This window comes from Haliotis rufescens, unplaced genomic scaffold (genome assembly GCF_023055435.1).
Source record: "Haliotis rufescens isolate VD_foot unplaced genomic scaffold, xgHalRufe1.0.p SCAF_15, whole genome shotgun sequence".
Lineage (NCBI taxonomy): Eukaryota > Metazoa > Mollusca > Gastropoda > Lepetellida > Haliotidae > Haliotis > Haliotis rufescens.
The window spans coordinates 29,021,653-29,048,642 of NW_025963835.1; the positions used below are offsets into that span (position 1 = coordinate 29,021,653).

A 26,990-nucleotide genomic window follows, 5' to 3' on the forward strand; every position below is an offset into this window, starting at 1 on the left:
TCATCTTAGCGCTAATATCGCTTTGTGGAATGGGGCCCAGGTTATTATGTCTCCATTAGGTGATTAATTTATTTTTTGTTGGTTTATGGATCTGCCGACATGAAAAATTGCAAAATGACAATAAAATTTAAATGACTTTTCTCCAAAAAAATTAATTATAGTACCGACACTAATGATATTTAAAAATACATTAATAAATAAGTTAACATGAAATATCTCTTGGATTTGATTGTGTTGAAAAGAGCTAGCATTGCGGAATCTGAAATATATGCTTAAGTGTTACCGTCATTTTGAAGCGACCGAGACTGATAAGAGTTATGGCCCTTACATACGACATATCTAAATGCACAGTCGTTAAGGTAGGAAAATGGTGTCTTTCATGTGCCTCATGAGTGCATTCGAGCGGCATATTTCAGGAATGTCAGAATGTTTATTGAATTTTTTAACAAATATTTATTCAGCCACCAACGTTCATGTGAAGACAAATAAATTTTGTGGGAACAAAATTCCGTAAACCAAACAAAAAAGACATTTATCACCTCCCTTTGAGATCAATACCCTGAACACATTTCCCACCCTAGCATCGTTTTGAGCACGTGAAAATATCGTGATTCTGAAAAAAGCTGTCATGAGTGAGATAAATTCTGTGTTTTGTTACTGAGAGATGAGATGGTGATGGGTCTTCCGAAACAAGGTTATGTTGGCGATGGAGGTTCAGGGTGTTATCGTATGGAGATACGATACCCTTGATACTCAAGGATGGGTGAAACCGTGCCGCCTCGTAGTCCTCTACCGTGATGAGGATTATGTTGGGAACATGAGGCCGCCTAGTCATGAATTGTCAAGTTTATATAGTTCTATGAATCAAAAGAGGATCCATTTAATGTGCAAATTTGTTAGATAAAGATTGATCAAGCTACAAGAACAATAATGCATGCAGTATGCGTCAAATTTCAGCATGAATCCGTCAGACCACTTCGAGTCTTTGGGTCCTTTTTGCATATTGATCTCGTCAGGATTAATTATTTGTATAATGTTTTACAATGGATACAGGGTTACATTTTGTAATTGTAATGACCCGTGAAGATCCAGGGTAGAATAGGTCTTCAACAACCTATGCTTGCCCTAAAAGGCAACTATGCTTGTCGTAAGAGGTGACTAACGGGATCCGGTGGTTAGGCTTACTGACATGGTTGATGCATGTCATTGTATCCCAATTGTGTGGATCAATGCTCATGGTGTCAGTCACTGGATTGTCTGGTCAAGACTCGATTATTTACAAACCGCTGTCATATAGCTGGAATATTGCTGAGTGTGGCAAAAAACAACAACAATAGCATTAATGTTTCATGAGTTCAGAAAACACAGGTTTGTTCCAATGGTCAAGCACATTCATATTCAGATGTCTCCATTTGGTGTTCTTTGATGCCACCTTTGCCATTTAACTTAAGACAAACTTGTGTGTAAATCTTATAAAAAAGTTAAGTGGCGTTAGGTGAAGAACTGAGTTGTCGGAAGCTGCAAGGTAGCGATCTGAGGGTAGACACAGGGTGGTTCAGGACGGACACCAGGTGTTGCAGGAAGTACTCAGAAGGACATGCTTGGATAAGTATTGACTGCTTAATGATGGGATGGGTTTGGCTGTCATGGACAATTCTAACATGTTGTGAAGTAAATTAGATACATGATGGCCTGTGTGAATGTGTATAGGATGTACTGATACTTCAGGATGACTTTAGGATAATGACAGTTGCTGTATGATACATTTATTTTTATTTTTGACCTACTGACCACATTCATTTTTCACTATCAAAGTCTATAAACTCAAAATGTTTATAAAAATACTGTCGCTATCGTATCAAAGTTCTATAATGAAGATCTTCAGTGGCCGCGATGTAGAATAGTGGTTAAAACGAAAATCGGGTTTGATTCCCCACATGGGTACAAAGTGTGAAGTCCATTTCTTGTGTCCCCTGCCATTATTTTGCTGAAATATTACTAAAAGCGGCGTAACACTCTTCTCCCTGCTACTCACCTGTTGCATGTGATGTTATTACCTGTATTAAACTGTTGTTTGTTTCTGTGTTGCAGAAGAAAATCATGATCGCCATCTGTCTGGTAGTGTTGGCGGTAGTCCTTGCTTCAACATTAGGTGGAGTGTTCGGTGGGTGAGGCTGACACTGATCAGCCAATCACAGTACTGCTGCAAGTACAGGCAACCAATCAACACCAGAGGCTTGGCTCAACCAATCAGAAATGACTTTTGTAATCACATGACGTGAGCTCATGCCTACCAGCCCAGCAGAGTAGGGTAGTGACAGCAGCATCTTGGCTAGTTGACCAAACTCACACTGTTCTGGTCACTGTTTTGTTTCACAATGCACAGGCGAGTCAGTCGTTTAGCCAACAGGATTTCGCACTCTTAGGCCACAGCAAAATAATCACTTATTCGTCCGAATCACTTTTGCCAAATTGCCTCGGTGACAAATCACTTGTTTGTTGAAGGGATCCGCTTGAAATTTGTAGGCATGACAAGATAATGACTTTTTGGTGAGGAATAACTGTTTCCACGTTGCATCCAAGAACGCAATAAATTCTTGATGTTGACCTTGACCTTGACCTTTGAGTCCTGAACTCAGTTCACTTAAATAAAATCCACCAAAATTTTGAATTGCTCAACTCTTTTAAAGGTTATATGTTGAGAAAAAACTTGCATGACTTTTGGCTGAATAATCTGATGAAGAAGTATTTAATTTTGTGTGGCCTTAACTGATATAGATGATGTATATAACATGTAGGACTCGTTGCTTCTGTGCCGTGGGCGACTGGGCGAGGGACGGACAGACTGTCGGAGGAATAGACAGATCCGGTCAGTTTGCATTCCACAGATGACATGCATTAGGGTTCTTATGGGGAAAGTCACAAGTCAGTAGTCTGTCATATTTGGGGCCTTTAGTCATTAGTCAGTATTTTTTCCGCTTAGTCATGAAAAAATCACAAGAAGTGGACAGGCTGTCAAGTCGAATCTGAACTGTAAAATCATCTCTGCAAAAGCAGTTCATCAGTTTGTAGGCAAAGCTGGTTTGGCTTTTCTTTAATTTCAGCAAATCATGTATTACAAATACCCAACATTATTTTTGTGTGTCATTGGATCTTGTGATATACAACGTTTATGAGATTTTAGCAGATAACACTAAACAGTAACAGTTATATTTACAATAAGCAGTTTTTATGGACGTTTTACATTGATCTTTCGCAATAGAAATTTGATTCATCTGGCGTTTAACGCTAAGCAATTTACCCATCAGGACCCTTGTGCGTGTGTTTATCTGTGAATCCCTTGCCGGCCATTGATGTGTGATTACCATGTTCCGACTTTGTTATGACCTTTGACCTCTGCTCGTTTTCTTATGGCATGTTGTGCACCTGCAGATGGTTTAGAGGACGCCTGTAGAGGTCATGTGACCACATGTAGTAGGTTCACACATACAGCCACAGATAGAACAGTTTCGCCTTTTACTATTGCAGTTTTGATCATTGGAATCTTGTTTGGAGCAAAACAAACTGATAGTGAGTTATGGCTTAATTTTGAAGACTTCATAAATGTTGCTTTTTCCTTAAGCTTTCCAGTGATGAATATGAGTATATATTTTCAAGTATGTTTCCTACTCTGGTATAATGATATGATGCATATTACACAAGCTAACACAACACATTGTAATTCCTTTGTCGTAAAAACATGTTCCACATACTTTTCTGATATTGCTATTATTTTATAAAATTAGACATTGCACACATTGAGAGCGTAAGAGAACCAGTGGTAAGAAAGCGGCATTGACCTGCTTAAAAGAAAGTCAGTTGTGGGCCATTTACAGAATATTTACAGAGTGACAAGTTATTCTTGTTACTCTTAGTAATCACTGTATTGTCTGTATTGAGGACCTGATCCCGTGTGTTGACCTGGGCCACGATCTTAGTGCTACGACTAACGTATGCCTGTTAAAGTATGGGAGTTACGATCATCTTAGCGCTATGACTACCGTAAGCCTTTGTTAAAGTAAGGGAATTATGATCATCTTAGCGCTATGACTACGGTAAGCCTATGTTAAAGTAAGGGAATAACGATCATCTTAGCGCTACGACTACCGTAAACCTATGTCAAAGTATGGGAGTTACGATCATCTTAGCGCTAAGATCGCTTTGTTGAACAGGGCCCTGACATTCAAGCTACTACTTGCTGTTTTGAATCAAAGGCCACATGATGAAAGATGTCTCAGAGGTAGACACTAACTGATACAGGTTCATATGATGATGTAAGTTGGAAAAATTGTTCATAATATTGGGTAACAACTGTACTCATATGGACAACAATAGTCAGTGGTTTGGTAAGTGTTGGTTTCTGAGCTTTGAGTACGGTCAGAGCTCAATCTCTCAGTTGACGAAACACTCCACTTTCCCTCTTCATTGAGAGACATTATCTGGCTTATATTCCAAGCATCTAAGGCGCTGCAATATTCTGCCCAGAGTTGCCTCCCTTAGACGTGCCAGAAACCTGTGATAATGGGTTGGTCAGCACCATGCCTTTGCTTGTCGGTTTCATCGAAGTAGTAATCAATAAGCAATCAGTAATCAATTGTCTAAAGACTGTGTTATTCAGGCTTTCCTCCCACATCAAGCTGACATAAACAAATCACCTAAAGGCCTGTTGCTATATCATGTACAAGTACTGCATAGATAGATCCTTGTTAAATAGACAGGCTGCCATTTGCACATGTATGAAAATAGAAAGCAAAAATTTTGTGGTCGAAAATTTTGAACTTTTTTGGTCAGCTGCAACTTATTTTTAAAAGCTGATTTTTCGGCTTTGAGGAAACAAGTAACATTTCTGTTGACATTGGTTTTCAAATACCGTCATGAATTCTTTTCTTATTTTCAGCTTTAATATTTCCTTGTGTTACTGTCCATCATTCAAGCAGGTATCCTGTCTCCTGCATCTTGACATAAGGGGGGATAGCCTAGCGGTTAAAGCTTTCGCTCGTCACGCTGAAGACCCGGGTTCGATTCCCCACATGGGCACGAAGTGTGAAGCCCATTTCTGGTGTCCCTCGCCGTGATATTGCTGGAATATTGCTAAAAGCGGCGTAAAACCATACTCACTCACTCACTTGACATAGGGCATAAACAAGAAAGTTGATTGTTCTGCATATGCTCTAAATGTTTCAGGTTATGAAAACAAAAATATCTTACTTACTATTTCGTTGTACCTGCTGAAGGTCTGTGCAAGGAATGTCTATTTGGCTCCTATCTGACATCTGTGGCATTAGAAGATAAACTCAAGTTATCAACATGCACAGACGAGTAAATGCTTTCGATAGAAGGGGGGAAAATAAACACAATGTTTTGATTAGTATATTCCTTCATGCTGCAGTCTCTCAAAGTTTCGGGGCATGGGTGGCCCAGTCGTCTAGGGCGCCGCGATTCGCTGTGCAGAGTTGCGTCCCTTGGACACACCAGAAACCTATGACTGTGGGTTTCTAGGTTTGTCAGCACCATATCCGTGCTCGTGGGTTTCACCGAAGTGGTAAACGTCTGAGACCTGCATCACTTAGGGCTTTCCTCCCACATTAAGCTGACACACCATGATATAACTGGAATACTGTTAAAACCCGACTCACTCACTCGCTCACTCTCAAAGATTCCCTTAGGAATCTGATGTTTTGTTATAGAAGTTTGAAAGAAATAAATAGTTTGTATATAATCTGTAAGTACAGAAAAGCTTAATTTTTCTGATTTTCTGATGTGAGAAAATAACATTTCAGAAGATAAAACTGAAGCCTAGTTTCAAACTCTGTGGGTAATCAAAATTATGTTATCAAAGTAATTACTTCATGACAGATGTAATCTCATTAATGTCACATATTTTACTGTGAAGATCTGACAACACCTCCATCGGTGGTCATGTCGGCTGAACTTTCAATCAGCCAATCAGTGACGAGGCACCTAAAGGCTCCTGAGGGTCCTCGCTGTTGAGGCTCTTGAAGTCTCAGTATGTGTGAGTGAAGCATTCAGATCAGCATATACCTTTTCTGTTTCTTGAAAATGAACTAAAATGGCAAGTTCTGAATGTAGATAAATAAATAAATTGTTGCGGATATTGAATCATCCTTTAGTTTATTATAAAAGTGCCATGGCATGTACAACCCAAGGAGGTACCATCAAAGGAAAATTTGTTTTCTGTGGCAGTTTTTTTATCAAAATTTCCGAAACAAAGGGTAAATGAAAAAAAAGAAAGCTGAATTGTTTCAGAAAGCTGACATCTGATTGGCTAAAAAACCCATACATCCTTCATTTAGATTGGGTGGACAAGTTCGCTCACAGATCATCCAACATATTCTCCTTTAGAGGTGTCCTGAGATCTTCACTCACAGATATTTGATCAGTGTAACAGATCTGATTTTAATGAGATTGTGAAAAGCTGGTCTGGTCAATGCCAGGAACTATATAGAACTGCCATAATTTTCGAGTTGACAGTGGGAACATGATTTTGCAAGTGGTATGTCCTCCGTGTTTTATTCTAGCAGTATATGTGAGCCTTGGCGATGACCACCTGCCAAGATTCACTAGTAGAGGTGAGAAGGCTGATTATTAACAAGTGTCGTGCCGTTGGAACGGCGTCTGCTCCGGGGTCCACGCGGTGTGTCAGACTGACGATTGTTCTGCATTGTTTATCACCGGTTACTATGCATTCCAGGTAGATCATTCACTGTACCTAGACAGCTTGTATTATTATTATTATCATCATTGTTATTCATATTATTGTTATCCACTGACGTGAAGTACTTGAAGTTCTAGTCATCCTACCAGTGACAGTTTTTCTGCCAGGATATATCATTGTTATAGCATTCTGTCTTTTCCGATATATTACTTTATAGCATACTGTCTAGTTGTAACATATATATATCACTGTTATAGCATACTGTCTACAAGGATATATAATTCTTATGGTATACAGTCTTGTTCCAGGATATATCACTGTTGTAGCATACAGTCTTGTACCATGATATATGAGTTACAGGATTATGTCTTGTACCAGGATATATCATTGTTATACTAGACTGTCCTGTACCATGATATATGAGTTACAGGATTATGTCTTGTACCATGATATATCATTGTTAAAGCATATTGTCTTGTACCAGGATATATCACTGTCACAAGATACTGTCTTGTACAAAGATATGTACCTGTTCCAGCCTACGGTCTTGTTGTACAAAGATATATCACTGTTACAAGATACTGTCTTGTACAAAGATATGTACCTGTTCCAGCCTACGGTCTTGTACAAAGATATATAACTGTTACATCATACAATTACATTGCAGGGGAATCAGAACAAAAATAATCTCAAAACTGATATTTCCTGTGCGGTTACATCTTGTGTGACATGTACATGAACAATGGGATGACTTTAACTTGACAAGATGTCACAAACATTCAGGCCTCACATTTATCAACAGGCTCATGATGAACACATTGCCTTGGGGAACAGACAGAAAATCATCTTCCTGAGGCAAGGGACTATAAAAGTCCAGTTTCTTCCCTTGCCAAACTAGGCTGGAATTTTGTGGCTCGATCATAGTGCCACCAGTTATGTCCCTCCTATGTCCCTCTATGTCCCACCAATCAGATTCCACCTCTCATATTCTTGCATTTGATTCCAACAAAACGGTGGCACCCTGTCAAGACAATCTGATCAATAATCAAGATCTTTATGTAATGAAATGGATTTTACCTCGTGAAGTATATCAAATCACTTGAGCTCCTTGATTAGAAACATGAAAGATTTGAAAAACATCTGTCAATGCCCATTTGTTGGCACTCCCCATGTTGTTTATTGACTGAATGTCAATTTCTCTTCCCAATTTTGATCGGACGATGCATAGACGTGTTAGTCCACCCAAAATGTAACTCCGGAATTCCAGCCGAGTTTGGCAAAAATGGAAACTGGACTTTTACAGACAGTTAACTTCCTTGCCTTGGGAAGATGAGAGAAAATGGAAAAACAACATCCTTAATTATCGAAGGGAGTACTCCATTCTATACTCAATGACCAGTCATGACCACAGATTTGTTTTCAGCCCAAATGGAATTCAAAATTAGCCGTCCAGTCAAGTTGCTCTCATGAGCGAGAGACGTCCTGTAGTAAGGGAGAGACAGGAGAGACTTGGATGGATACAGTTATGATGGCGATGGGTTCAGGGTATTTATCATGATAGAGCGGAGAGTACTACTCAACGGAAGTTAAAGAACATCCAATTCTTTCATATCACTATAGTTAATCATGCCTTGACAGCTTTAATATAGTGATATGAAAGAATTGGGTGTTCTTTAACTTCTTTTGAGTAGCATATGATACACAACATAAAAAGGACTGAAAATGACTTAGGCCCACTTGCACAAAGCGATCTTAGCGCTAAGACTATCGTAAGCCTATGTTAAAGTATGGGGGCTAAGATCATCTTAGCGCTAAGATCAGTTTGTGCAAGTGGGCCCTAAAGTTAAACATGAAATTTATAATGAAATGGACCTGAGAATTTAATGTAGATCTCCTTAGTGTATGAAGCCAGGGTAGGTAGATTGTGGCGCCAAGCAGTGGTAAGTGTCAGGCCTGGGTGAGTGGAATACTGTATATCTATGCGTGTGTGTGTGTGTTCTGTGTGCCTGCTCTGTGGAACTCCCCCTGTGGAACTTCCCTGTGGAGCTCCCCCTATGGAACTCCCCTGTGGAACTCCCCCTGTGGAACTTCCCTGTGGAGCTCCCCCTGTGGAACTCCCCCTGTGGAACTTCCCTGTGGATCTCCCCTATGGATCTCCCCTGCTATACAGATGGGACCATTGAGGTTACAACACACTGCATCGGCATCAGCAATAGTTCACTGGTTTGTATACAATACGTTCCCCAATCAGCAGTGAATATATAGACCAATTTGCGGTGTGATAGTAAAGCTAGACTGGTCCCCTCCCCTCATGCTTATTCTGGGACGGTCGGGTAGCCTAGTGGTTAAAGCATTCGCTCGTCACGCCGAAGACCCGGGTTCGATTCCCGACATGGGTACAATGTGTGAAGCCCATTTCTGGTGCCCCCCGCTATGATATTGCTGGAATATTGCTAAAAGCGGCGTAAAACCATACTCACTCACTTATGCTTATTCTCAGCTTGCTGGCTTTGTGTAATGTGCACAACAGAGGCAGTCGACCAGTCTATTGTGACACGTTTGTTTTTAGTTCCCTAATGAAATGATGCCGTACACTCACGGTCAAATGAGCCCCCCTCTGTGGATGAAGTTTGTTCGAACCTACCATTGCCTGATTTTGAAGCAATGTATAGGGTAGATGGTCACAGGGTTGTGGCATCTATTGTGTGATGTAATCTGAGCTCTGATTGGTCTGAGCACTCCTGGTTTTCTTCTTGTTGGATGGATAGGAAGAGCAGCTTCACTGGACAATGGTCGTATGTAGTCATAGATGATGGAGGAACGTAGTGTATACAAACGCGTGAAGTTTTGACGATGAATTCATCTTGTACATGTTTGTAAATGAATAATTTTAATTATTCTACATTAAAGTTTTCCATTACTAGTATGGTCATAGAGTATTACAGTCCAGGACATAATGACACCTTATCATCTGTCTGGAAATATACTCTGTAGAATAGACAATCTTGTACAAATCATACCTTTTACTTCAATATGAACATCTCTGCGAGAAGATTTGATGACACCTTCATACCTAGATTGCGTCAGGTGATCTTTCTAATCAGCCAATCAGTACTGAGGCTTCTAAATTCATGGTACGAGTGAGCAAAACATTTGGACCTGCATGTTTGATTTCTGCTCCTCAAAAAAACGAAATAAATGACCAGTTCCAAATGTGGATAAATAAGGCTGCACCGTTGTATTGTTGTTGTTATGTATTGACAACCACACCCAAAAACGAGTACCAACAAAGGGATATTTGTGTTATTTATTTTTTATTTGTACAATCAAATTTTCAAAATAGGAGAAGTCATCACGTCTTCACACAAAGAGGTATCATATCAGAGCAAAAGATTCGAATGTAATGAGATTGTAGATTAGCTATACTGCATGACATATTAAAGAGTGTGATAAATATTATATCACATAGTAAAATAATGAGATATATGAGCATATGTCATCTCCGTGTATGATGTTACAATTCACCTGTAGCAAGATCGCTACATTTCCCTATTTGATTTGTTTCTCTCATCGCCTCATCACAATAAGACGTGTTTCACATTTTCATTTGATAAATGTTTTTGTGCCATATTCTTTCATTGTTTGATATGAACTTTTTACATGTAAACATCTTGACATAATTTTGGTAAGACAGTTAGGCGCTGCATAGTTTTATTAGGTATTTGCCGTAACTATCAACATAGATATTGCTGGAGCAAAACTACTAATCATGGCTGTGTTGTGTGTTTCATTTGTATCAGGAATATTACTGGAGAAATTAAAACAGATAGATGAAAATTACGACATTATTCCTTTTTGTGTAAATTTGGATGAGAATTTTCTGTGGATTCACGGAATTCAGTGGTTTCGTTATGTCAAGGATAATTTTTCTGATGCCATAACAATAATCATATAAGTCATATCTTCAGACCTTCTTTAAGTACATTTTTAAATAAACTTCTCATTCTGGTTTGTGTGTTCATTCTTGAAAAGATACAATTCAAATTGTTTGACAATATGCAAGTGTGAAGGAAACATGTTTAATACTGATAGTCACTGTGATAAGTTCAGTTGTCAGGCAAAGAGTATACATTTGTATGGTAACCATGGTGATCGTTTCACGTTATCTCCACAGGACAACTGAAGTATAATAGGTTCCTATGCAATATCTGGAGGTACGGTCAGCCTAGGGGAAGGTTCTCCTAAAATGAAACTTGATCATGTTCAAGCATGTTGTCAGGTCAACTGGTCAAACGGTCAGCTGACCTATTTCATGGACAAGCATTCGTCCTCGGAAGTTAAATTGAAGTTAAATTTTATGTGACCCGCTAGGGGTTGTCTCAGGTTAAGTTATTCAGATTTGAATTTCAATATGGCTGCCGTGGTAGCCATATTGGAAATTATTCAGATTTGAATTTCAATTTGGCTGCCGTGGTAGCCATATTGGAAATCCAATTTTGACCCATTGCTGGGAAAGCAAGATTGTTGATGGGGTTAATCATTGTTTTCAAACTAACTCACTCACCTGTGTTTATGCAAGTATCTATGTGCAATTTTTGATGTAAAAGGTCTCAATACATTTTTATTAGATTTGATAAATTGGACAACATGTCAGAGATCTCTTGACTACGCCATAAACCTATAATCAGGGGTTTGAATCCAAGTTCGCCCCAATTGTCTGTCTAGGTTTGTCAGCACCATACTCGTTCTCGTGGGTTTCACCAAAGTTGTCAACATCTGAGACCTGCATCACTTCAGATTTTCCTCTCACATTAAGCTGACATGTCATGATATAACTGGAATACTGTTTAAAGTGACTTTAAACCCAACTCACTCATTGACTGACTGTGGAAAATTAAGTTACTTGATTAACACCACAATGTGTCTGTAGTGAGAAACTTTACCACGTAAAAAAAACAAGTATGAAAAAATAAAGTAAATGATATAATCGATGATTGCTGCACAAACCCCCTACTCCCACCAGTTAACCAGATCCATTTTAAAGCGATTGGAATGGGAACAATGTAAATTTGAGAGCATGTTTCGGTCAAGGAATCCAGTTGAGCACATTTCGTACAGGATTTTCTACTGTTACAAATTTAACTCTGAGAAGTATTTTACATGATCACCTGTTTGTTAATTTTTAATCAGTTATTGATATTCTACATTTTTAAAGTTTAGATAATGTGGTCACAACCAGCTGCACTCTACGCTTTGTAGAAACAAGCTTACAGCTGCAGCTGATGTAAAGCTATACGGTTCCAGTTTAAACTGGCTTGGCATGTCAGTTTGAACCTTGCACTTTATCAATGTTTGACTTCCGAAATGCTATGTTCACCTTCCAATGGAATCTTGCTGAGCTAAAGCAAGGCTTTTCACTACTTATTGCTGGACCTTGACATCAGTTGGACAAAAAGTATTTTCCTGAAACTAGTTTTACCTGTGTCCAGATTTTGCTCAATGTTTTATTTTATCTCATGAATGTTTTTATTGGATGTATGGGGACTGTCCATGCTATCCATTTGTTTGATGTCTTTTAAAAAGAAAAACAGTGCATTTAAATTTCATATTTTAGGTACTCAGAAATGTTGTGTCTGATAACAATGGTCTCAAACAGCTGCCATCTTGGATAATTGTAGGTTTCCTTAAGAATTTTGAAAAATATTTTTGAACCATGGTAGATGAATATTTTGTAGTGATGAAAGAATCACTTGATTTAGATTGTCTATTTCTTTACTAAATGTGTCACTCAAGACGTGTTTTACTGGTTACACTTTTGATATTTTCATCCCTATATCATATCCGTTTCTTTCAGTAGATAATGTAGTTGTTTTTCTAAGTGTCGCTCTAGTATGACAGCCAAACATACCATCGCGATAGTTACGGGTTCATTTCCATGCGTCATTCATTGTAATTTTTCTGTTTGTAGGCGATATGCATTCCAATGTGTGAATATTGACATATTCATTGACAAAAAAATCCTTTTTCGTAAATATTTGTAACTTTTCCACATTCTCACAGCAGTTGTTTGTGAGGGCCTCAATATAGCATATAACCTGTATTGGAGTTTTAATTTCATCCAATTTGTGTCCTCTAGCAGCAGCAGTATACGTGTAGTGGAGATCGCCGCCAGCGAGCAAGGGTGGTCGCCGTAGCAACACAACTACACCTAGTTGTGGACGTGTCACAGTAGTGACCTTTATGTATCGTCGTGATAGATGTAGTGACATCACCAGTTTCCTAATCTATGTAGAGTCGGTAGGGTTTGTACGACAACAAATATTGAGAAATTAAACTTTACTTCCCTCATAATGTGGGTCTTTGTTGTTCTTAGATGTTCTTCTGGTGTCTTTTTTTGTCAGAAATATTAAGGATGTGATAGATTCAGTAGTCCATAGTGCATCCTAAAACCTGTTCCCATGGTTACAGGGACCTCCTCCGTGGCCTAGTGGTAGAGCGTCCGCCTGGAGAGCGGAAGGTCTGGGGTTCGCTTCACGGCCACGTCATACCAAAAGACATTAAAAGATGGTACTTGTTGTTACCCTGTCTGGCGCTCGGCATTAAGGGGCTAAAACAAGGAATGGTCGGCTCAGAGTCAGTGTACTGTGTCTGAGTGGGATATTCATGTTAAACTGCGGCATGGTATCTTAGTGAGCTAGCACTATAAATAGGCATCAGTCCGGACTAGTACAAGCAGCCACACAAACACACACACATACATGCACATCGCTATATAAGTGCAATAATCTTGAACGCGACATTAAACCCCATTTCACCTCACCACCTCGAAAATTATTTACAGGGGCAGTTGTCATATTGCTGAGTGCAGTTTCACACAATATTTCAGTTATATTATGGCAAGAAAATGTGGAAGGAAAGGAAGGAAGGAAACCCTGCTGACAGACCAGGGACAAGGACTTGAATCCATACTCGGAATTAGAGCTAAGGGACACAACTCTGGACAGTTTATTCTCTGTAATACAAGAGTGAAAGAGTTTTTTCGCCACTTTGAACAGTATTGACGTGGCCGGGGATTGAACCCCGGACCTTCCGCTCTCCAGGCGGACGCTCTACCACTAGACCACAGAGGCGGTCTCAAACCAGCGATTGCTATTACAAGCGTCAATCCACACAATTGTAAAAAAATGACACGCAATTAAGCAAGTTTATTTTGTTTGTTGTTTAACGTCGCTCTCAGTAGTATTCCAGCTATATGACAACGGTCTGTAAATAATTGAGTCTGGACCAGACAATCCAGTGATTGACATCATGAGCATCGATCCACCCAAATGGGATACAATGACACGCCAAGTCATCAACCAAGTCAGTGAGCCTGACCACCTGACTCCCTAAGTCGCCTCATACGACAAGCATAGTCGCATTTTACGGAAAGCATGGGTTGCTGAAGACCTATTCTCACAGAGTCACACAACATCTTTGTACAACACATATAGGTTGCTGGGGACCTTTGTTCTTCCCCCAATCCCTAAGGGTTCCATATAATGCCATGGATTTGGCAACCATTGCTACCTCATCCTGTTGAATATATTACATTGGTTGTCCTCTCTAATACTGTGTGATAACATGTAGCTAGAAGTCAAAATGATAGTGAAACACTATAGTGTGGACTTGGGTATTTTAAGTGTACTTGAATGTACAAATGAAGCTATTCTGACAATGGAATAAAGTAAGATTATCTACTAAATCTGTATGGAAACACAAAGGTCCTTATTTTATCCTTGAAAAATATGATCATTTCCTTAAAAAAGACTTGTCTCCCAGTATGAATTCCCTCCCGTCAAAATCTCCCCTGACCCATTTTCTTTAAAAGGCAAACCAGTGACTGAAAACATGAGCAAGGATATATACCGCAGGGACACCATGACACTCCACTCACACAGCCTGACCACTTGATACAATGTAGTAACCCTAAACATAGGTTTCAGGGATGCTGGTCTCACTAAATGTCTTGCAATACAACAACAGGACTGTTTCATTGGCCGCTGTACATATATACTTTATTTACAACAAACAACAGACATCAGAATTTGGGTTTCCGCTGTCGCCCTGTGTACTTTGTGTCTGGACGTACATCTCTGTAAACAATAAATGTGATGATTAGTTGTAGGAATATACTGTACATCCGGCACTTATGTAGATATGTACACATGTAAATAAAGACAAAATGCTGAACTGTAACAATTTTGTGGATATACATTGTATTGTGTGCTGTTTTCACTCGGGGAACACTGAGATTTATGCCTACACATTCTGCGTGACAAACCACTACACAAACAGATGCTTGTTTGTTTGTTGTTTAATGCCACACTCAGCAATATTTCAGCTAAATGATGGCAGTCTGTAAATAATCATGACTGGTCCAGACAATCCAGTGATTCACATCATGAGCATCGATCCACGCAATTTGGATACGATGACATGCATCTACCAAGTCAGCGAGCCTGACCACCCGATCCTGTTAGTCACCTCTTACGGTAAGCATAGGTTGCTGAAGACCTGTGCTACCCCGGATCTTCACGGGTCATTGTGCTGACATAGTTTTGTACTGGTTGTCAGTCCATTATCAATGACAGACTTACCTCCCCTGGCAAAGCCCATCCATGTGGAGTGAGACTTACCTCCCCTCATCCATGTTGATTTTTTTGTTTGTTCTTTAACGCCGCACTCAGCAATATTCCAGCTATATGATGGCGGTCTGTAAATAATCGAGTCCGGACCAGACAATCCAGTGATTGACCTCATGAGCATCCATGCAGAGTGAGACTTACCTCCCTGTGAAAGCCCATCCATGTGGAGTGAGACTTACCTCCCCTGTCTCCGCCGCCTCTCTTTCTTTTCCATGATCCAGTCCCGGCTTTTCTTCACCGACTTCCCTCGGAGTCCACGCATGCGCTCCCTAGCAACACGGCAACAGTTGATACATTTCATCACCACAAGTCCCTCACAATAACATGAACAGTTAGTGAGTGAGTTGGGTTTATCACCGCTTTTAACAGTATTCCAGTTATATCGCGGCGTGTCAGCTTAATGTGGGAGGAAAGCCCGAAGTGATGCAGGTCTCAGACGTTTACCACTTCGGTGAAACCCACGAGCACAGGTATGGTGCTGACAAACCTAGAAACATAATCGGGGCGAACCGAGATTCAAACCCACGATCATGGGTTTCTGGCGTGCCCAAGGGACGCAACTCTGCACAGCGAATTGCGGCGCCTTAGACGGCTGGGCCACCCATGCCTCCTGAACAGCTTAGGGAAAGTACACCAAGAAAACAAATCCAAAATATCTTTGAGTTTATACTTACAAATCCCGCAGGACACATATATAAGAATCTAACTATTAAAAGCATATTTTAAGATAAAGTAAACCATGTTCTGTTTCTGTGTTAAACCTCGACTCGATTTCCATTTGCCGATTCCTTCTGCCAGAAATTAACAAAATCAAACATGAGTGAGACAACATTGTGTCAGCAACATTTTCAAAATACCGAAACATCCCAACAGCAACATGAGACTGTTTGGACCTGACCTGAGGATATACAGTGGTCTGTGACAGGGATGTCCTGCTCACCGCCTACATACCTCTTGTCTGAGTTGGCGATGTGGTTCTGTGCCCCCTCCTGTGCCCCGAGTCCCTGGGGCAGCTGCTGTGCCACGCCCCCCGCAAACAGGCACAGGAACAGTCTGCAGGAGAGATTGTCGCCATTGTCAGTAGAGTGTAGCAGGGACAAGTTAGAGGACCAAGAACTCATGGTCTAATTGACTAGAGCTGGGTGTTTTGTAACATAAACAGTGAGCTTGGGAAACACCACTTTGAATTGTTTGTTTGTTTGTTTGTTTGTCCTCAAGATCTGTCATATTTTGTTTTGTTGTTTAAAGCCTCACCCAGAAATACTCCAGCTATAGGGAGGTGGTCTGTAAATAATCCAGTCATGACCAGACAATCCAGTGATTAACATCATGAGCATCAATCCACACAATTGGGATATGATGACATGCATCTATAAAGTCAGCGAGCCTGACCACCCGGTCCAGTTAGTCGCCTCTTAAAACAAGCATAGTCGCCTCTAAAAACAAGCATAGTCGCCTCTTATGGCAAGCATGGTTTGCTGGAGACCTATTCTACCCTGGAGCTTCATGGGTCTACACCACTTTTTATAAGTATTTCAGTTATCCTGTTTCATTTTGTCCCCTAGTTTGGAAGGAAACTGAACAAATATTTTCAGCTTCAACTTGTAACATGCCATGCACAAATGAATGCAAGGAATGTAACCATGGTAACAAGTCAGATGGCACACAATGATGCAAGAGATATCGAAGACATTTAACAAGACGACTCAGCAATTCCATGCACTGAACCAAGTTAATAATTTACTGTTACCCGAGTTCAGAGTGAGTGAGTTAAAATTTAACATCACACTCGGGTTCAGAATGATTTTGACAGTGACAACTTCACCCACTTTTTAGCCTTGGTGCTGTTTGGGAAGTCAATGACGAGGCCGCCTGTGAAACCCGACTTCATTGCCTGCTGTGTGATGAGCTCGAGCTGTTCGACAAGAAACAGAAAGAATCAACAGAGATGTTCAAGACACCCAGGATATCAATAAAACATACCCCATTAAAACACTGACAATGTCTGCCGACCAGCCCAATTTTAAAAACTAACTCAAAAATACCAATTTATAGAGTGACCTCTTGTATAAGCTTTGTTTGCCTTTTTCTTGCTCAATGCCACAATATTCTTGCTATATGATAGTGGCCTGTTAATAATTGATCAACCAGTGATTGATATTATGAGCACCGTTCCATGTTGTATGTTGACACACCATCAACTATCTGTTATATTTAGTTGCCTCTTACGACCAGTATATGTTGCTGGGGACCTAGCCCGGAGTCCCGGTGGCGGTTATTAATGAAGAAGGACCAGCACCTGAACCTGCGAGATACCCCTCCTGTTATTTTGTATTTTACTGATCCTCAGTGCATCTCCAGTCACATCAGACAAGTGATGATCCGAGGCAAAATAGGTCTTCAGCAACCCATGCTTGTCGTAAAAGGCAACTATGCTTGTTGTAAGAGACAACTAATGGGATCGGGTGGTCAGGCTCGCTGACTCGGTTGAAGCATGCCATCGATCCCAATTGTGTCGATTGGTTCTTATGATATCAATCTCTTGATTGTCTGGTCCAGACTTGATTATTTACAGACCGTTGTCATGTAGTTGGAATATTGCTGAGTACAACGTTAAACAACAAACAAACAAACATAGTCATATCCATATGAGCTGTTGATAGAGATAGTGAAACTATGTAAACAATGATCATCAGTTTGGTGTATCGTAAAAGTTGAACAGTTGGTCTGTATTTGTGGAGTGAAATACAGATTTCTGACAGATCACAGCATCGCAGAAAGGGGTGTATAATTGCCTAGCAACTATTATTAAATTTTGTTTTAGGTTTATTCACCTTTGAATTAGTGAGTGAGTTTGGTTTAACGCCGCTTTTAACAGTATTCCAGTTATATCGCGGCGTGTCAGCTTAATGAGGGAGGAAAGCCCGAAATGATGCAGGTCTGAGACGTTTACCACTTCGGTGAAACCCACGAGCATGGGTATGGTGCTGACAAACCTAGAAACATAATCGGGGCAAACCGGGATTTGAACCCACAACCATAGGTTCCTGGCGTGCCCAAGGGACGCAACTCTGCACAGTGAATAACGGCGCCTTAGACGACTGGGCCACCCGTGCACCCCACCTTTGAATTAAGATTGTTCAGTACCACATGATCTCTGGAAACAAATTTACCCCTACTCCACCTTGTGAATAGTCTAAGCCTCTGGGGCTTACGGTAAACAGTTTGGTGTACAATACAATGATGGGACTGTCCCTATAAAACGTTGACAGTGCAGTGATGGTATGTTCTGGGCCCGGGTATACCTTCTGGGACGGACGCTCACCTGCTGACTGTTCTCTGGGTACAACTGAAACACTGCACGGGATCCGCGACTCTGCAACAATCATGCAGCCATTACTGAGGACCGTGCAGCCAGTACTCCCACTCTCCTAGATGTGCACATTTGCTTATAAGGGACTGACCATTTGATATTCAGGAGGGGAGAGAATTTTTGTTGTTGATTCGATATATTTTCAGTTACAGCTGCAAAACCAGTACTTTAAAAAATTGAAACTATGAGTATTTTTTTCAGACAAACACCTTGCAACAATTTAATTTTGGTTGCAGAAAAGGGGGAATAGTTTGACTTATCCGGGGTTTGACTTGCCTTAATTATTGTCTGGTCTAGCCACCAGATAACAGAAAGCAAACACTCTACATTGTGGATGTAAATAACTTTTATATTTATATAGAAACAAAAACAGAATCGTTCTCATGTCACCATATTATATCATGCTTAGATCATTATACTTGTTAGAAATGCTTATGTTTACCACGTTTACTAAGTTGTGTTTTGAAAGAAAATATGAGTGTCATTTATCAGGTTAAGGATTCACTTATTTTTGCAATCAGGAAAAACAGGAATTTGCTACATTCAGTTCGAGATGGGATGGACTGACATTTGCTGTAGACGTGGGGCCAAATATCGGTTTCTGAACAGGCAGGGGTAGAAACTAACATATTTAGTCCATTAGTCCTTATAATGATAACATATATCAAAACCCTTAAAAATGACAAATTTCTACTAGTCCTTATGATACCTTAACTATTGGCCAGTTTGGGAAGGACTACAGGACTAGTGCCAATTTCTAACGCTGACAGGTCTAGATAAATCCCCGAGACATTCATACTCTTGTTTACCAGCTGGATAAAGAGCTCACCATCGACGCATAGAGTGAGGAGAAAAACTTGCTCAATCGTTTGGGTGGATGGTGAAACTTCTTGTCTGCATTGCACAGCCATTGCAGGGCCGAAATACTGCAAACAGAGAAACACACGCAATACAATCAAATCTCTTTCCCCGATACAATACCTCTCTGTATGAAAAACGTCAAGGTGTTAAAGATGGACACAGCTTGTACGAATATTTCTACTGGCATTTAAGACTGATAGGACATTAAAATAATATCTTGTGCCCACCTGATGACTCCGTCGAAGGTGCCAGGTCGGAAGGGCATCCCGTACCCCATGTCTCCGTGCAGGAGGTCGCCCTCCACCTCACGCTCTCGAGCTATGGCTGAAACAAAGTGACACTGGGGATTCACATTGCTGGGTCTTTGCAGAGAGCTTATTCACACAGTTTTCCAGCCTTACTAGACAAGGGAGATATTGATAAAACAGATGAACATAGTCCGTTCTTGGTCAGAAAAATAAATAGTGGAAAAAAACAAGCACTAGTTCTGACATATACTTTTTATTTGTTCTGCCCTCATAAATGTCAAAAGTCAAAAGGGGTCATACATATTATACCAGTGAAGATTACGATCTCTGTGCTTCCTTATAATGGAATCCATATGTGCAACCGTCCCTCCTGACCTCCAGTACCAAGCATGTGTTCACCGATGTCCCCCCTTACCAAGCATGTGTTCACTGATGTCCCACCTCACCAAGCATGTGTTCACTGATGTCCCACCTTACCAAGCATGTGTTCTCTGATGTCCCCCCTTACCAAGCATGTGTTCACTGACGTCCCACCTTACCAAGCATGTGTTCATTACAGCCCACCTTACCAAGCATGTGTTCACTGACGTCCCACCTTACCAAGCATGTGTTCATTGATGTCCCGTCTTACCAAGCATGTGTTCACCGATGTCTTGTCTTACCAAGCATGTGTTCACTGATGTCCCCCCGACCTCCCTTACCAAGCATGTGTTCACCGATATCCCGTCTTACCAAGCATGTGTTCACTGATGTCTCGTCTTACCAAGCATGTGTTCACTAATGTCCCCCCGACCTCCCTTACCAAGCATGTGTTCACCGATGTCTCGTCTTACCAAGCATGTGTTCACTGATGTCCCACCTTACCAAGCATGTGTTCACCGATGTCCCACCTTACCAAGCATGTGTTCACTGATGTCCCACCTTACCAAGCATGTGTTCACTGATGTCTCGTCTTACCAAGCATGTGTTCACTAATGTCCCCCCGACCTCCCTTACCAAGCATGTGTTCACCGATGTCTCGTCTTACCAAGCATGTGTTCACTGATGTCCCACCTCACCAAGCATGTGTTCACTGATGTCCCACCTCACCAAGCATGTGTTCACCGATGTCCCACCTTACCAAGCATGTGTTCACTGATGTCCCCCCTTACCAAGCATGTGTTCACTGACGTCCCGCCTTACCAAGCATTTGTTCACTGATGTCCCCCCTTACCAAGCATATGGTCACTGATGTCCCACCTCACCAAGCATGTGTTCACCGATGTCCCACCTTACCAAGCATGTGTTCACCGATGTCCCACCTTACCAAGCATGTGTTCACTGACGTTCCGCCTTACCAAGCATGTGTTCACCGATGTCCCACCTTACCAAGCATGTGTTCACTGATGTCCCGCCTTACCAAGCATGTGTTCACCGATGTCCCGCCTTACCAAGCATGTGTTCACTGACGTTCCGCCTTACCAAGCATGTGTTCACTGATGTCCCGCCTTACCAAGCATGTGTTCACTGACGTTCTGCCTTACCAAGCATGTGTTCACTGACATCCCGCCTTACCAAGCATGTGTTCACTGATGTCCCCCCTTACCAAGCATGTGGTCACTGACGTCCTGCCTTACCAAGCATGTGGTCACTGATGTCCCACCTTACCAAGCATGTGTTCACTGATGTCCCACCTTACCAAGCATGTGTTCACCGATGTCCCACCTTACCAAGCATGTGTTCACTGATGTCCCCCCTTACGAAGCATGTGTTCACTGATGTCCCACCTTACCAAGCATGTGTTCACCGATGTCCCACCTTACCAAGCATGTGTTCACTGATGTCCCCCCTTACGAAGCATGTGTTCACCGATGTCCCACCTTACCAAGCATGTGTTCACTGATGTCCCACATTACCAAGCATGTGGTCACTGATGTCCCCCCCACCTCCCATACCAAGCATGTGTTCACTGATGTCCCCCCTTACCAAGCATGTGTTCACTGATGTACCCCCTTACCAAGCATGTGTTCACTGATGTCCCCCCTTACCAAGCATGTGTTCACTGATGTCCAGTCCCATCCACACGTGTCCCTGATCTGTCAAACATTCTCCACTCAGTCCTGATCCACATCTGAAACACATAGCAGATAGTTAAGGTCAAACATATAATAGTGGAGTTGTAGTGTTCAAAATTTATGTTATCAATAATCCTGGTTATTTTTTAAAATTCTACTCATAAGCTACCTGCCCACCTTGAAATCTGTTACTGTTTCTAACTTGTGGTTACAGAAAGTGTTACAAATTCCAGCTTAAATGTTGATGGTATTTACAATATGTTGTTCTCACATAACATCCATATCCATTGACTGTTTGAGCTATATCACAGACATGTAATTGTAACATTTATGACTGTAGAAACAATATAATTTCAGAATATTATTTATCTGACTTGTGTACATACACCATAAAGCATGTATAAGATTATCCCAATCATTGAGGTGTGATTGCCATGGCCATCATGAGCAGGCACTTACCCTATATCCAGTATAAAGCATGGTTTGTCATCAGGTAGCGCCAACAACTCAATGGCCCGTTCTGATAACTGTTGCTGAATCTCAATGATTCGAGAACTGAAAAAGATAAATATTGCTAAGAAATTAGATTATATATATTAAATTACAATAAAAATGTGAACATGATTGTATCAAGCAGTCAGGATAGACAAAATTTGTATAAAATGTTGATGACCATGTCAACAAATTGAAGGAGGATAGACATATGGTTTTAACATTTTCAAACATGGTGAACGGACCACCATAATCAACATGAGTTTCACTCATAACAGTGACATGGACATGATGGATATTGTATACTCTTTCAGTACGCGAATGAGACATCAACATTGCGCTTTTTTATGTATGATATATATGTGACATTTTGCAATATATCACAACAGATGTGTGAGATTTACGGATGTGGATCATACACGGACATTGGATATGTGAACTATGTTCTTAAATGGAACTTTTAGTTTAAGAAAACATTGAAAGGTAAGTCTTGTTAAATGGTCAGTACGTTGACTGTTCTGAAGCATTGTTTGCAAACAATAGTTGATAACCCCTAGCTTTCTCTGCCTTGCACGCCTAATTCTGCAATGATTTAAAAACGCCCAAAATCATCTACATACAAACACTTTAATTTGAACATGTATGAATGTATACTACGCCCCATAATAACTCGGGTTATAGCTAAAACGGCACCTCAGCAAAACGTCACCTGGCGAAAACGGCACCGATTGGCGAAAACGTCACCTCGCCTCAGGCGAAAACGGCTACTATTGCCTGGCGAAAACGGCACCCTATTTTTTTTAACCTTGATAAAATAAATGATATTGAACTAACATGGTCGCTTGCAAACACCAATAATTGTGAAATGTTACAACTAGTTTACATTAGAATTTAGCCTCTACTCCAACTATATTCCAACTTAGCCTATACGCAACTCAAATTATTGTGAAAACATAACATGCCTTGAAGTAAAATAAGGTCATATCTAGATGTTGTCTATAAGAGAGGTTCTTTTAATAAACATGTCGGAGATAATTTGTGAAACATATTTTCCTCTTTCAGGACAGGGGTTCAGGATATTTGCTAAGATTTTATTATCAATTTAGCAGTTTTGTAAGTCTAGTCTTCTAAGAAGTATCTGTCTTTCATTCTGATAATTTGGACAGTACAAAAAGAACTCCTAGAATCTGCTTTGCTATTTTGATAGTGATCTCATTACATAGTTGTTTAGACCAGTTATGATACATTTCATGCGGGGGTCTTAGAAGACTGCAGCCCCATACCTCGGCTCCATATGATGCAATGGGTACAATTAAGACATTATACAAGCGAATGAGAATGTCTGCTGGGAGATGAGAAGTTGATTTCAGTGAACTTTTGATCTTATACCATGCTCGCAAGGCCTTTCCTCTCAGTGTATTGACAGCGGCCATAAAATATATATTGTATACATGTGAATGTATGTAATTATCTGTGAACAACTGGAAATAACATGTAAATACATCAAATAATATGTAACAAATAACATAAATCAGATATACTACTACATTGTACATAAATCGTTCTTATCATTATTAGAAATAGAGGTGCCGTTTTCGCCTGTCACATAGTAGCCATTTCCGCCAAATGTGGTGCCGTTTTCGCCAGAGAAATCGGTGACGTTTTGCTGAGGTGCCGTTTTAGCCTGCACCCTAATAACTCACTTAGATATGTGATTAATGGTTATGTAGTAGCATCAATTTGACTGAACTCGTGCAATTAACATTATTATGTAGATGTTAAAAATGTCCACTTGATGCAGCAATGTTACTTGTAAGCGCTCAGTTGGTAGAGGACCGTTTCTATATTTTCATCGTGCCACGTTTCCTTAAGCTGAAAGGTAAACACGCTAAATCTTGAATATTTAGATGTTATTCCGTTTTAAAGTTGCAACATCAGTATGCTTCGCACAGTTGTGTGTATATGATGTATCATGCGCAAAACAATTTCTATTTGCAGTGGACCCTAAGCGTAAGCTATCCGTGGACCTTTCCTAATTGACTTTGTGGGGCGTATGTCTGTTAGCTATGATAACACCGCGAAATGAATCTGTCAGAAAACTGGCCCACGTGGGTCTAAGTTACTTACTTTGATGTGTATTTTTGGGCTTCGTCCTCATTGTAGTACTGCAACAGATTGAAATAACAGTAACGAGGGGGTTAACATTACACAGTCTTATTTTCAATCTAAATCTTACGTAACAATAGACGTCACGAGAAAAAACTTACGATTTCTGGGGGTGCTTGCCTTTCGGGTCTACCTGAAGACGCCATTTTGAATTCATAAAATAAAAACGACATTGAAATGGAATAAGAAATATAAACAACGATGTAATAAACTTTCACTTCAGGGCGCGAGATGATATTACCAACGATATATTTCAACAGATTATAGAAACCCATTGTTACCACATTTATTAGTTTACCAATAGCAACCATATAGTGTGGAAATTCAAACGCGTTTTCGTAAACGTTTTCCGCATAGCCATTTTGTCATACCCCCAGATGGGACGCAACTCCTTGCGTGAAAACCGGCCTAAAATTGCATGGACCTTCGACATACAATATCAGCGAAGGTCAGTTAAAGTTGTAAATTAATCGTGCTAATAGGTTTTTCGTGGCGGTTGGTTGCGTAATGGTGAAAGTGTTACGCAGCCTTTGTCAAACATCTAATACCGTCAAGACCGTTTGTTGGCTTTGACAAAAAACAAAACAAGACCGTCCACAAAACAGAACTGCCAGCACCAGTGTTTATTATCTAAGTAACGAACACACCAATTACAGCCGTGTCGTAAAATGGCTACGAAGGCAGCTCGGAAATATGCACAATTTACAGGTTGTCTATCAAGGTGCAAGTCAAAAGACTCGGCAAAGTCACTACAATATCCTTGTGAACACTATTCAACAATTAGGAAAACAAATCAAGAACTTTCACTACCTGTGCGTAGATTAAGGAAAATGTGTAGATCTATACACTCAACATCAACATTTGGTTCTCCCAATTTACCTAAAAACCGCAGAAACATTTTGAATTCTTATTTGTACCTAAACCTCAGGAAATGGTATTATTCAACACACCCCCAGAGACCAAAATCCAGGACTCATTACTACAATATATTAAAAGTTACACCAAATGCAACCCAGAGCCAGATCAAAGTTGCGTATTATGAACTGTCCAAAATCAACCATCCTGACGTCAATAAAAACCCAGAAGCAAGTCTAATATTTGCAGAAATATCAGAAGCGTATGAAGTGTTGGGTAATGTGAAAAACAGGCGCATGTATGACAGAGGGGTAATGAGTCCACTCGTACAGAAAGGGGACGACAGCTTCCATGACGATGAAGGCTTTGTGTCAAAGAGAAGAGAAGCCCCTACTGGACGGACAAATGTGTATAACTTTGATGAGTTCTACAGGCAGCATTACGGTAATACGAGAAGGAAGAAACAGGAAGATAAGCAACTGAATGAATTCATAAAGAAAGAAAGGGAAGAGCATCGTTTGATGATGATGAGGAATACAGCTATTTTGTTTCTGATCCTTTTTTCTGTTGCAGGATACTTAGCTGTAGAGGTGTTTGATCTAAGACAAATCTCTGTATCACCAAAAGATAGGAAAAAGGATTAACAGCATGTGTGATTTGTAGTATTGATGCCAAGAATCATAGATCATCGAATGTTGTGGTCTTGGGATCTTTTACAGTGGGCATGATGACAAATGCTATTCAGTGTTCAAGGGGTCCTTGCTATAGCAATGATAGCATGATCACTCTTATGTTAAACGTTAACAAATTAGCAGTTTCAAATGTAGAAGGACTACAGGACAGTTGCTGCAGATTTGAGGATAAATATCACCATAAACACTCTCTAAGCAGATTTCCATGAAGTCCTATATACTTCATCGAGGATCCAATGTGTGATTTTTGTAATACATAGAGAATCTCACCCAAGTGTCTTTTGATATCAAATATATCAACACTTGTTGATAAAAGTGGAAAAATTCCGAGGCTTGCCGATTTGTAGACAGTAATTAGCAGTGTCTTCAGTGTAAAAGTACTGCAAACAGCTTCAGTAGCAGAGCCATTTGTGATGTCATTTGATTGTGACGTCATGGTAACCAGTGACGTCACAATGGTCTGCAAAGCATTGTGATGTAATTTCATTGCAGCGATATCTACAGTGTAGATATCGCTTGATCTCATCCAAGCGATATCTCCTGTGGGAGCCAGTTTTGGATGATAAAGTCCTACTAATATCATCCAGGAGTGTCTGTTGATCATTATCTATGTCTGGGACTACATTGCCATCCCGATTTTGTTAAAGGGGCATCAGTCAGTTTTGCTTCAGGAATTAAGGACAAAAATATGTAATGATCAGGCACTTTAAGAGACATTCATTGATTGAACAAAATTCAACACTGTAAATGATAAATCTAGGAACCCTCTAATTTTCAACCTTAAAATAAGAATAATGACTAGGACCACTTGACCCTGAATTTCAAAAGCTTGGATAAAAATGTTTAA

General features: G+C 40.3%; 3 protein-coding genes across 3 annotated transcripts in view; 2 read left to right on the forward strand and 1 right to left on the reverse strand.

Annotated features, from left to right (window-relative positions):
* Positions 1-4,046, forward strand: part of LOC124140246 (syntaxin) — a 118,480-nt gene extending 114,434 nt beyond the window's left edge. The window contains exon 10 of the mRNA XM_046507701.2: positions 2,092-4,046. Coding sequence (XP_046363657.1) covers positions 2,092-2,172 — 81 coding nt within the window. The 3' untranslated portion in view covers positions 2,173-4,046. The remainder of the gene's footprint in view (positions 1-2,091) is intronic.
* Positions 4,047-14,753: 10,707 nt separating this feature from the next.
* Positions 14,754-24,907, reverse strand: LOC124140247 (probable 18S rRNA (guanine-N(7))-methyltransferase). The gene is made up of 11 exons (XM_046507702.2): positions 24,698-24,907; positions 24,558-24,595; positions 22,398-22,493; positions 21,912-21,994; positions 19,864-19,960; positions 19,605-19,701; positions 18,728-18,778; positions 17,232-17,317; positions 16,354-16,455; positions 15,582-15,671; positions 14,754-14,850 (listed from the first exon to the last, which is right to left on the reverse strand). Exons 1-11 carry the CDS (start codon positions 24,905-24,907, stop codon positions 14,796-14,798), a joined length of 1,005 nt encoding a protein of 334 aa, XP_046363658.2. The 3' UTR covers positions 14,754-14,795.
* Positions 24,908-25,144: 237 nt separating this feature from the next.
* Positions 25,145-26,477, forward strand: LOC124140248 (dnaJ homolog subfamily C member 30, mitochondrial-like). The gene has a single exon (XM_046507703.2). It carries the CDS (start codon positions 25,265-25,267, stop codon positions 26,093-26,095), a length of 831 nt encoding a protein of 276 aa, XP_046363659.2. The 5' UTR covers positions 25,145-25,264; the 3' UTR covers positions 26,096-26,477.
* The last annotated feature ends 513 nt before the right edge of the window (positions 26,478-26,990 follow it).

Excerpts from the sequence above, each read along its gene's own strand:
- LOC124140247 (XM_046507702.2), bottom strand. The coding sequence starts at position 24,907 with ATGGTTGCTATTGGTAAACTAATAAATGTGGTAACAATGGGTTTCTAT. Across the intron at positions 19,961-21,911 it reads CATCAGTGAACACATGCTTG|CCATAGCTCGAGAGCGTGAG; the intron begins GTAAGGGGGGAC and ends ACTTTGTTTCAG. Across the intron at positions 15,672-16,353 it reads ATCGCCAACTCAGACAAGAG|GGAGCGCATGCGTGGACTCC; the intron begins GTATGTAGGCGG and ends CCGTGTTGCTAG.
- LOC124140248 (XM_046507703.2), top strand. The coding sequence starts at position 25,265 with ATGGCTACGAAGGCAGCTCGGAAATATGCACAATTTACAGGTTGTCTA.